General features: G+C 31.1%; 1 protein-coding gene across 3 annotated transcripts; it reads right to left on the bottom strand.

Moving 5' to 3' along the window:
* Positions 1-8,158: 8,158 nt before the first annotated feature.
* On the bottom strand, positions 8,159-11,152 carry LOC126662353 (SHUGOSHIN 1). 3 transcript variants are annotated; one of them, XM_050356313.2, is made up of 12 exons: positions 10,905-11,152; positions 10,390-10,544; positions 10,241-10,278; positions 10,047-10,155; positions 9,917-9,940; positions 9,751-9,819; positions 9,637-9,651; positions 9,431-9,527; positions 9,290-9,347; positions 9,054-9,176; positions 8,807-8,944; positions 8,159-8,693 (listed from the first exon to the last, which is right to left on the bottom strand). In XM_050356313.2, the coding sequence occupies exons 1-12, from the start codon at positions 10,957-10,959 to the stop codon at positions 8,402-8,404; spliced, it is 1,173 nt and encodes a 390-aa protein (XP_050212270.1). In that variant the 5' UTR covers positions 10,960-11,152; the 3' UTR covers positions 8,159-8,401. The 3 variants fall into 3 exon arrangements, with proteins under 3 accessions (XP_050212270.1, XP_050212269.1, XP_050212272.1); XM_050356312.2 differs by having other exon boundaries at positions 10,390-10,553; positions 10,905-11,150; XM_050356315.2 differs by lacking the exon at positions 9,637-9,651 and having other exon boundaries at positions 10,390-10,553; positions 10,905-11,148.
* Between the last annotated feature and the right edge of the window lie 1,431 nt (positions 11,153-12,583).

Raw genomic sequence — 12,583 nt, forward strand, 5'->3', positions numbered from 1 at the left:
CATCACGAGTTGGGATTAACTTAGTTTGATTTCTTCCTTCAAAGATTAAATATTTGATTTAATTTATTTACATCGAAAAAATTGTAAGATATAATACTTATTAAACCTGTTCAAAAATAAACGTATATGATCATTTATTAATTATTCAAAATATATAAATTAATAATGAAATTAAGGTAAAGAGATTAAAATATGAATTATTTGTGGAATATCTGTTTTTCTAAAATATTTACACCATTTTTTTGTCATCTTTCTCTTATTTCCTACGCAACCTATTTTTACAACTTATTTACAAAAGTATCCATTATATATAGTAGTCTTATCTCATTTTAGGTTAAATTTTTACATAACCACTCTTTTTTCTCTCCTCTCGCAAATTTCTCTCTTCTTTTCTTCTTCTTTTACTTTTAATTTTCAGTTTATCTCTTCCGGTTGCTTTTTTGTTCGTCTTTTCTGTTCGCTTTTCCGTTCGTCTACTTCCAATAGATTTCTTGTCGTTTCCGGTAGTTTTTCCGTTCATCTCTTCCGTTCGCGCTAGTCCGTTCGTCTCTTCCATTCGCACTATGAATTTCTCGACATCGTTTTTAGATTTGTGTAATTTTTTTATATTTTTTGTGATGATTTAAACATTTTGTAAATAAATTATTATAGGTCTATAATTTTTTTGTTTATAAAATTGTTTATTATTCATACAATTATTTTATCTTCCTCTTATTCATAGATTATTTATTGCTGCTGATTTTGTAAAGAACAAAATGATTTATGGTGTATTTGTAGTGATTTTATAATATATTTATGTTATAGTGTATTTTTGATATATTTAATGTGTATTTCTGGTGTTTTTCGGGATATCTATGTTTTTTGGTGTATTTCTACCTTTTTTTTAGTATATATATGGTGCATTTGCAGTGTATTTGCAGTGTTTATTGTATATTTGCAGTGTTTTTATGGTATAGACCATAAAAACACTACATAAATGCCATAAATACATTATATATACACTATTATTACACTATAAAAACACTATATATATATAAAAACACGATAAACAAATAAAAAATTTTCAAGAAAAAAAATTATAAAAAGAGAATAAATTATTTAATACTGAAGGATTGTGCAATCGATCGGTTCGGTCAACTGAACTAAAAAAAACGAAAACCAAAATTGAGTGAAAACTTAAAACCAAAAAAAGGTATTTATGAAATTAAATAAAAACAAGTATTTTTCGTAAATAAAAAAAATCAAAAAAGAAAAATCAAAAACTGACATATAAAAGTGTATTACTGAAATATATATTTTAAAAAATTACCACATTAAATATCATCTAAATAAAAAAAATATTAATGAATATTTATGCGTTCAGGTATCCGATTTACACTAGAAGGAGGAAATTCTTACGAGTGAATTCTTTAACATAGCACTTAAGGGGTTAGTCTAAATGGCCAATTTCTTCTATGTGCACGAGGTTGCGGGTTCAATCTCGACACTCTCCATTTTGTCATTTTGACTGGTTTTAAAAATAATAATTAAAAGCTGAATAATATATTAAAAATAATAACTATTTTTAATTTTCTCTATGTCTGATAAAAAAAAGATTCATTTACATCCAAATATTAATTGAATTTTGTGAAGAATGTCTTCCATCAATTGTTAATAAAAAAAATAAATGAAATTTAATTAAACATGATATTAATTAAATTTAAACAAAATGTCTCGTGAAAGGTAATAAAAGATAAGCTACATACATAATTGATTTTGTAGAAGAAAAAAAAAATCAAATTAGAGCAAAAGGTCTTACTATGTAAATATATTTTTATTTTTATTCTTAAATCGAACTATATTCGCTTCAATATAGCTTTTTATTTTGGACTATAATAAATTATTTTTCTACTAAGACATTCTTTTTAAATATTTTATTGTTAGTGGCATTTATTAATTTAATGGGAATATTTATTTATCATATTAAATCTTCGTGCAAAAACGCGGTTTGGTGGTGATGGAAAACGGTGGCTCCTATATGTCAGCAAACTTGTTCACCTTTGCATGTGAGAAGCTCATACCAGCAGGACCCGCATTTCACCTTTGGAATGGTGTTGCGTTGATTTAATTTTTTGATAATCGAATAATCTTTCATTAATAATAAAAAACAGTTACAGGTGTAAACATTTAAAAAGGATATAACTATTTTTAATAACCTGACATGAAATAAGATATAAACCTTTATTCACAGATTACCTTACAAAATAAAATCAAAATCACATAACTGCTCTAATACAATAAAATTCAATCCTTTTTTGTCTAAAAGAAGATTCACAAACTCTTCATAAAAAACAACAAATCTTTCATATAAAAAGAACAGCAAAACTTTTTTTTAAAAAATAATCGCTATAAAATAGTTATAAAAAAAACTAATATAACGTATAACGATTTCATCTTCAATTTTGAAAGGTCTTAATCCATCTCTGAATTTTATTTGTATATATATTGAAATTGATGCGCCTCGTCGATTGATTTATCAACCAAAATAAAAAAGATGAAAAAGAGTCGGTTATTTATTTTATTCTAAAACAATAAAAAAAAAATGGCTACCGCAACGGCAAAAATAAACCATTGACGACAGCCGAAACGAAAAACAAAAGGAGAAACGCTTGACGGCTAGGGTTTTATATTTGAGAGAGAGGGGAGAGGAAAAAAAAATTTAAAATGTTTAAAAATAAGCATAAGATCCAAGAAATTGGACTAATTAGAATCTCTTAAAAATTTATAAATAAATTATAATTTTAATGTACTAAATTGATCATATTCAAATTATTATAATTTTAAAAGCTATTTTTAATACTTCTAAGTACCAAACAATCTTTTTACTATATTTTGTATAGCAGACATAGATAAATATAAATTTAATTAATTGAATGTTTAAAATAGACTTTTAACTAAAAAAAAAGAAAAACACAGTTCTAACCTAACTCATGCTAGAAATCCTAACTCTAACCTTACTTCTATAAATAATACTGTTATAAATCTTAGAGATAATCATAAAAGAAAAACACATAAAACCTAGAAAATAGAACACCGAGGCTGAACCATATAGTGTGCACACACCATTCAAAAAACACAACTTCTATGCTTTGATTTATTTAATAACGTATTGACATTTATCAATCCTTAACTAGATTTTTATTTCAGATCGCTAGAAAATATGTTAAATATATGTTCTGTGCTTTCATAAGTCTATGATGTAATTCCGTCCGTCTCCTTCCGTTGGAGAGTGAGACACACACTTATTTTTAGACTAGTGGTGTTTATACTATAGAATTTTGCAAATTAGTTCCTTATACTATAATTGTTTACCAATAGAGTCCTACACTATAAATCTAAATTAAAATTTTTATTATTCGAAATTTATTAAATTATAATTAAATGATTAAATTAAATCAAATTAAATATTATTAAAAATATAATTAACTTTTTTAAAAAATAATATTTATTAAAATTGTTTGTCTTTCTCGAGACCGAACTTGATTCGTCCCGAAGAAGACGAATCAGATCTGGTTCACACGAACCAGATCTGGTTCGTCTTCCATGGAAGGAAGACGAGTATGTCGTCTTCCCTCTCGTGGAAGACGAGCGCATTGGTTCGTCTTCCATAGGAGAAAGACGAACGTGCTCTGGTTCGCCCTCCTCTCATGGAAGGCAAACTCTCTGATGGAAGACGAACGAAAACGTTCGTCTTCAATGGAAGGAAGACGAACACTCTAGCTTGTCTTCTTCCCATGGAAAACGAACTCTCTGGCTCGTCTTTCATGGGAGGAGACAAATCAGCTGTCTTCCTTCCATGGAAGACGAACGCTCTGGTACGACTTTTATGGGAGGAAGATGAACGAACCAGATCTGGTTAGTGTGAACTAAATATGGTTTGTTTTTATCCAAACCAATTAAAATTGGATTTCGAGGAAGACGAACTGTTTTTAATATATTTAATTTTTTTTAAATAAAGATTAATTGTATATTTAAAAATATTTATTTTGATTTAATTAAATTAATAAATTAAAATAATTAAGATTTTAAAAAATTGTTAGTAGTCAGAGACGGTTTCAATATCAAAAATGCTAAAAACAATTAATAACATTAAAATAGAGTTGTGCATCAGTCGGTTCGGTTTTCAAACCGACCAAAATATAAGAATCGATCGGTTTTTTGGCGGATGGAAAACCGAATTAAAATTTTTTGGTTCGGTTCAGTAGGTAAAGTAGTTTTGTTAATATATCTCAAATAATCAATTTGGCTTGGTGGATCTGCGTGCTGCTGCTATGCGAATGGTCCCAGATTCCATTATGAAGATTGTATATTTTTATTCTTCTTTTAATTAAAGAGAAAAAGAAAGAAAAGAAAGTAAGGGGACTCAAAATTAGGACCTGAACAATTCCGAACACACATGTTACGACTGAACTACAACAATTATTTGTATTATTAGTAAAATAAATAATACATAATTTCGGTCGGTTCGGTTTATCCGAATTTCCCAAAACAAAAACCGAACCGAAATTTCCTAAAACCGAACTTATATTTTTGGTTCGGTTTGGTTTTTCGGTTTTTACACACCCCTAATTAAAAATAAAATAAATTATGTGATAGAAGGACTCAATTTGAACATCTTTTAGTGGGGGATTCAATTTGAAATAAAATTATAGTACGCGGGCCCAATTATGCATTTTGCATTTGTTAGTTATTAATGCCATCCACATTCTATTAACTCCCATAACTATAAGGACTTAAAATAGATGTTTCTAAAAATGCAGGACATATTTTTAACATTTTTCATTACAGGTTCAAGTTGGTAAAAGGTGATAGTGTAGGAATCCAAATATGTGTTTGGCCTAAATTTTGTCATTAGAATAGCATATTTAGCCATAAACCGGCATAATTGCTATAACTGCTGTTTTTGCCATGATTGCCATGAAATCAACCTAGAAACATGTGTTTAGGGTGTTTTAACTAGTTTCAATCATCATATTTCAATTCGAGAATGTTTTAGTGTTTTTTTTTATGCATTTTGGTCGTTTTTTGTCGTTTTTGCATGTAAACCCCATATTCAGAAAATGCCCCCGGAATTAAGAAATGATGGCGCCACTGCAGCCATACTGTGGCCCTGCCGCCACAGTAAGTTGGCGCCACCGCCATTCAAAGTTGCGCCACCGCCACCTCTTTGGCGCTATGTTCTTTGAAACCATTCCAAAACTGTTTCGATTAATTCTAGTAGTGTTTTTGTATTTTCAGACTCATTTGAACTCGGAATTGGGCCCCGTTAAAGTGCACAAATTTGTAATTAGTTGTAGAAAATTATTATGTATTGTAATCAACCTATCTAATTCAGCATCAATCTGCCACATCAGATTTGTTGGTCTGCCACGTCATAAGGGCTCTGAAGTCCAAGCCCGCTAGAGACTAGCAACTTCCATACCTAAAATACCCCTAAAACTATTAAATTTAATTAAAAATAAAAAATTGAACCCAGCCTAACACATCCACCCACTCAACTTTCTAACCACCGCCGCAACACCTACCGCCCGTCGCATGTCGTTTTCTCAGGTGAGAAGACAAAGACCTAGCTGGTCATCTTCTCACCTGAGAAGACGACCATCTCGACTTCTCAGATCTGGTATGAGAAGCTCGTCTTCTCAGACCAGATCTGAGAAAACGACCGCTGCTCGCTGTCTCTGGTTTAAGAAGACGAGTAGTGATCGTCTTCTCTGCTCGTCTTCTCATGTGAGAATACGACCTAGCGGCGGCGGTGAGTGCTCGATGGTGGAGGGGTGGTTCGAGTTTGGTTAGGTTTGGTTGGGTTAAATTTTTATTTTTTTTAATTAAATTTTAATAGTTTTAGGGGTGTTTTGGGTGTTTTAAAATATTTTGATGACTTGTTGGCTGACGTGGCGCCACCATATTTGTTTTTTAGATCGCTCAAAAAAATAGACAGCATTAAATATTTTTTTGGCTTAAGGAATTTCTTGAGTAGCGCCATAAATTTTAGAAGGTTCTTTGATCAATTTTAAATATCATGGAGTTTCTTGTAAGGAGGTTCTAAAAGTCAGGATCCATGGTCATTATTTGCTTTTTTCCACTAAAATTTGTTAAGTATTTTCAAGAAAATATTATTTGTAAAGGAGCTAACTGCAGCACCAAAATTTAAATGCTTATGGTATCTGATAGTCATATATGGGTGTGATTACGAATTAGTCGAAGTCAATTCAACTCAAAATTTTGAATAGAGCTGTAATTCGAGCTACTTGAGTTCAATTTCAAATTGAGTTCAGTAAAATTGAAGAGGTTCGTGAAGCTCGCAAACCTCTTACATACATAAATATATAAATATCTTAATTTATCGATTTTCTATATTTTTAGTTTTCGATATATCTCATTTTAATTGGTTGAATCTTATATATTATAATAAAATTTTCAAATGCATGTAACCTCAAATGTAGTTTAAATGTCATCCATAGACAAACTTGAGAATTTAACTTCATTCCAGCTCGAACTCGAGCTTGTAAAATTCCATCGAGTTTGAGCTCGAGGTGGACATAACTTGGTAACGACAGCGGCTTGAATATACCCCTAATGTCCCATCATATAAATTTGAGAATATAGCAAATTAGCAATATCCCATCTTTAGACTGAATTTATGCACCGCAGCCTGTAATTTCAAAGAGATTGAATTCTCATCCCAAAATGAAGTGACTAAAAGAATGGAGGTTTATACTTTACTGTATGAACTGTGCACTGGCAAAATAATTGGAATATGTATAGACAACGTTCAACCCAATCCATCATATTCAAAAAGCATAAAAGTGAAAAGGAAATGGAAAACAAAAAATACATTGATTTTAATTATTATCATGATTTTGTATAGTATATTATATAATACATTATTATGTATCTGTACTATCAAAATATTTGTTCATAGAGCAGTATATAAAAGTAGCAGCTACGGGTGGGCACCAATCGGTTCGATCGCTGAACCGAAATGACCCTAACTGAAATTTTCTCATTTTTGTAACAGTAACCAAATTTTTCTAATCTTTTTGTAACCACAACTGAATTACATAGAGCCAAATTGTAACCAAACCAAAATAATCATTTGGTTCGGTTGCTCATTTCAATTAACTGAATAACCAAATGTCAATAATATTAATTATTAAAAAAAATAAAGAAAAAAACATTTTCGGTGTCATTTTTTAATTAGGCCATCTCCAATCGAAATCGCCTAATTTTCATCAACAAATATTGATTAGGTGATTTATCATCAAATTCACTCCAACCGCAACTAAATTCAGGAATAATATCAACACGAAGATAACAGAAATCAAGAGTGTATTTATCTCACAGTTCAACAAAACGTCTGCAGCCAGTTTTTTCTTTTTTATAAACATAACCTTTGACATTACAGCAAATAACATGCAGCCAGCATTGTTTCAATGTCAGTATTCTTCGAATGAAACTCGGGATTTTCCACTATTTGATCTGATACCATATATCCAACACAGCAGTCAAATCACATGCTTAGGTAAAAACTATTATTTTGTCATGTTACACCCAGGTTTGAAAATATGAAATGCAGGCTGGTGGACAATTGAGGAAACAAAGGGCAACTCGACGTTATGAAGAAGTGGTCAAGATCTTTACTCCTTGTTCCATAATCTAAAGACTCAGAACTTACAGCAACTCGAGTTATGCAGTTACTGCAAAAGATTATTGTTACTATTTATGGTAATTTCTTGAATCTCAGGATTCTGCTAATGCCAATTCAGTCTTCCTACCCCAATCTACTCTTGGCAAACACTAGTTCGTACAAAAATGTTGACACCTACAACCTCAAGTTTATCAACAATTCGAAGATTCTCCTTTGATTATCACATAATCCACATCCACAATTTACTAACTGAGTAATTGTGATAAACAAGCAGCTAACCTTCCTTAAAGTAATTTTATTTACTAGACAAGTTTGATAAACAAGCAGCTAACCTTCCTTAAAGTAATTTTATTTACTAGACAAGTTTGATAAACAAACTGCTATATGCCCTCCATTTGTTTATATCAGAAAGACAGAAGAAGTTCCCTCCATTTTATACAAACTAATAAAAAGAGGAGAGTGAGAGAGCAGTAAACTGAGAAACAAGCAATTTTTTCAATTAATCTGGACAATCACCTAAGACCTAGATTGATTTTGGGTGCTAAATCATCGAGCGTAGATGATAATAGAACAAAATATACTAGCTTTAACATTTGCATTTGACTAGCAGCAGGTATCAATAAGAAATTCTTTCAAACCTTACCATCAAGAATGCCAAAAAATGGTCTCCCCTGCTCTGCCCAATGTAAGGTTAGTTTGAGAAAGATTTCTAACTCACGTAGGTCTGCGCATCTTGACATTTAATGAAGTTTCCTTGTAGGATTGAACCTTTTCAGCCACTTGACGCTTAGGTCGGAAAGACAACCTTCCTAGTTCCGGGGCTTCAGATCCAGAGGTACTCTGTCCTACTTCAGGTTCACTTTTGACTGCTGATACAGATGTTGGGGCATCACTTTTATTCAGGGGAGAAACTGGAAATTTATCATCATCTATCTGAAATGTATCTTCAGTTAATTCTTGAACTTCTCGACTTCTAAGTCTAGCAGACTGCCTTCTCGAACAAAGCCTGTTGAAACAAACATTTCTTCATGTGTCCATATTTGCTTGAGAGCGCCGGAAAATTAAAAACCATCTACAAAGTGAAGTTCAATACAGCATAGATATTGACAACAAACAAACCTCTTATTATCAGCCTTATTTTCAGCTTGATGAGGTGTGACCGTAGTAGGATCCAAAGCATCATTTATCTGAAATGAATCATCAGCTGTGGCTTGCTCACTGGCTATGAACCTAGAAGATTGCCTTCTCAAAGAAAGCCTGTCGTCACAAGCATTTCAAAATTTCTCTAAAGCCTTGGTGAAAGTTACCAGAAAATATAAAGCTATTTAAGATCTTAAACACTCGGCAGTATACTATGGATACAGACCTCTTCACATCAACCTTCTTTTCAGCTTCAATAGGTTCATCCATATGAAGGTCCAAAGATTTCGTTATCTCAAATGCATCATCAGTTGAATCGTGTTTCCGACCTTTCAACTTAGCACATTTCCTTCATATGCAAAGCATTTCATGAAAAAGGCGAGTTCAGACAAATTTTCTACTAAAGAAAAAAATTGGAAGTATCAGTTTTGAGATCCATTTGCATGAAAAAGTTGATCATACCTACGCTTATCAGTTTTCTCTTTAGCTTCGACTGGCTTTAAAGTAGTAAGGTCCAAAGCTGCACAAGATCATAAGAGCATGAGGGTCAGTTCCAGAAAAAAGTTACTATCACTTTGAATAACATGCTGGGATGGTAATTACATTTAGACTGCTGCTTCCTCCTTTTATTGCTAAGTTCATTGTCCCTGTTTTCCGCTTCAGAAACCTTATCAACCTCACTAGGTCTGATGGTATCACCCTAAAGCAGTGATAAAACAAGGGTAAATTTGCACAGGGTACCACTAAAAAGAGAAATTATATACAATGGCTTACTTTAGTACATCATATACATTGCATTGGCATCTTACCGTATTATCGTTTTCCTTATGAAGCAAAGAGATTATTTGTCACAAAAATATTTAATAATCTGATGAGTATGCATATACAACTAACAAGGAAAGCAGCACACTGAATAAGCTTACCTCATATTGCAATTTCGACACTTTAAGCAAGCTGTTTTTGCATCCCAACTCATGTTGAAGCACCCTGAGCTGAAAAATAACAAAGTGTGTTGTTACTTAAAAAGGCTAAAGAAAGTAACAAACTGAGTAAATCAAATTAAGGCATGTCTATTATTTGGAAACTCACCCTATCTTTATTTGTATTAAGTTCCTGCAATATTTAAAGCACTGGGTCAATAGTCTGGTACAGCAATCTATTGAGCCTGAAGTCGTCAAATTTATCAAAAAATGAGTTCCTAGGAATTTCATGAGATTACCGCCATTATCTGGCTGTTTGATTGGGCGAGCTCCAGATTCTTTTGCTGGACGTGTTGGCATTGTGTTTTCAGTTTCTGCAACTCAAATGCATGTGATTGAATGATTTTACTGTTGAGCAGGTTAAGAAAAGGCACCCAATTGAATACCAAATGAAATTACAACAATCGGTATAAAATTCAATCACAAAGGATACTTTCTCTCCGTAAGTAGCTTCACTAATGTCAAATTTTCCTGGACAAAAACATTCATAAAACAAAGATAATAATCATCAAAATGAACTAGCAACAGATACAAAAACATTGTATTTAGTTTATTTTTTCATAGAAAAACACAGAAATTTACCTGATGGAGCTTATGAATATAATCTTTAGCATTAACTGAAACAGATGGAGGTTTCATATCCTGGTTTTTCTGGGGCAAGTTACTAATATCGCCTAGCGTTTTCCTCGGTAAATCTCCAACAACCGTAGATGCCTTAGCTATTTCTTGTCCTTTCACTTTATCACCTACCAAAATCAATAATTTATACTCAGTCTCTACACAAATGCCAATTTTAAAACCAAACCTAAATTCCGAAAACAAACCATCTTAAAAAAATGCTCAACAATAGCTTAGGTTATTTCAATTGAATTACATTTTTGCAACTTCCATTTTACTTTAATTAATTAATCAAACACACAAGAACAACCTAATTCAACTTACTGAACAAAATGAGAAAAAAAAAAGCATTAAATAAACCTAAATTATTGCTTCCTAGTAATAATTTCACAAAACCCTAACGGATAAATCATGAAAGAAAAAATTAATTTTTTTTGGCATGAATTGGAATTTGAAAAGAAGGGAAAAAATATATTTACCTTTATTATTAACATTGTGGTTTTCTTTAAGAAGAGAAACTTCGCCGCCGTCCATGGCGGAGCAATATCATAAATCTCTCAGACTCCGGCGAAATTGAGGGTTTTGTTCATCTATGGGATTTGAATTTGGGTGTGAAGGAGGGAAAAATAAAAGGATGAAGAATATGAAGGGTAAAATGGTAAATGTACGGTTTTTACAAATGGAAGTGTGTTTATAGATCAACGACTTTCCGAAGCAAAGACATCCGACCGAACCTGATTTTTGAATTTCTCTTTTATTATTTCTCTCCTTTTTACAATCTTACAAATGAGTTTATTTTTTGTACGTAACTAATTTGTTCAATTTTAAAATTGACTAGTTTTATACACGTGGCTCGTGGCTAGGGCTGGCAATTGTGCACACGATCTGTAAACCCGACACGAAATTAAGCGGGTTCGGGTTAAGTTTATATGGGTTTGGGTCATAAACGGGTCAACCCGTTTATGACACGGTTAAATAGCGGGTTAAACAGGTTAAACCCGCCTAAGACACGTTTAAATCTATATATTAATATTATTAATTAATTAAATTATATATGACCAAATATTACTCATATGATACATATAATTTATTAATTGTTATTTGTTGTATTAAGATTTATGATTATTTTAGAGGTTTGTTATTTGATTATACTCATTTAATTAAGAAATTGTGTTAAATGGGTTATTAATAAACGTGTTAAACAGATTAAATATGTGATCTGTTATGACCTGTTTTACTAAACGGGTTAAACAAGTCTAAACGTGTTAACCCGTTTATTAAGCGTGTCGAGTTAGGGTTTGACATTTTGACACAATTAGTTAAACGGGTCGTGTTCGGGTTTGAGAAATCTGTCTATTAATAAATAGGTACACGACACGTTTATGACACGATGACACGAATTGCCAGCCCTACTCGTAGCATAACTTATTAATTTAAGTATTAATTAGATTTATTATAATTATACCAATTTACTTTATTTAAGTCTAATCTATACTATATATAAAAGCACGGATTGGGGGGGGGGGACAGGCAAATTTACTAAATAATCCTTTTCAGTTTAATACTAAATAAAGGTTTTATAGTCATTAACTAATTAGTTATTTAATTATCATTATTGTAATTAAAGTCCTAATTAGAATAGTTAGCTAAATTATCTCCAATTTAGTTTTTGTATGTAAAAGTTAACTAAATTGTCTCCAAATTAGTAGGAATACCTATCTTTTAATTTGATTGAACTACAAAATTAAAATACCATATTTAGCAATATATTATTATTTTGAATTTCTATCTTATTATTTTTAAAGATATTATTAATAAAATAAAATTAATTATTTAATTATGATTATTATAAAACCAAAGAATAAATTTAGTATGGAAAAATATTTAATAACCGAATATATCATATTTACTTTTGTAAATTTTTTTAACTAATTTAATATTAATTATAAATAAATAATTGATATAAGTATAATAAATTTATCATTGACGAGTTACGTTACGAGCCACGTGCATAGCACGTAATGCGAAACTAGTATTTTAAAAAATTCTGACCTTTTATCCCCTTTTCAATCATACCCTGACGTTGCAAATCAGTCAATTTTTATCCTATTTTGTATTTTTTTCATTTTAATTTTACCATAAAACATAAAATTGACCT

This window comes from Mercurialis annua, linkage group LG8, assembly GCF_937616625.2.
Source record: "Mercurialis annua linkage group LG8, ddMerAnnu1.2, whole genome shotgun sequence".
In the NCBI taxonomy this organism is placed as follows: domain Eukaryota; kingdom Viridiplantae; phylum Streptophyta; class Magnoliopsida; order Malpighiales; family Euphorbiaceae; genus Mercurialis; species Mercurialis annua.

Excerpts from the sequence above, each read along its gene's own strand:
- LOC126662353 (XM_050356312.2), bottom strand. The coding sequence starts at position 10,959 with ATGGACGGCGGCGAAGTTTCTCTTCTTAAAGAAAACCACAATGTTAAT. Across the intron at positions 10,156-10,240 it reads AAGCTACTTACGGAGAGAAA|TAAAATCATTCAATCACATG; the intron begins GTATCCTTTGTG and ends CCTGCTCAACAG. Across the intron at positions 9,941-10,046 it reads CAAACAGCCAGATAATGGCG|GAACTTAATACAAATAAAGA; the intron begins GTAATCTCATGA and ends TAAATATTGCAG.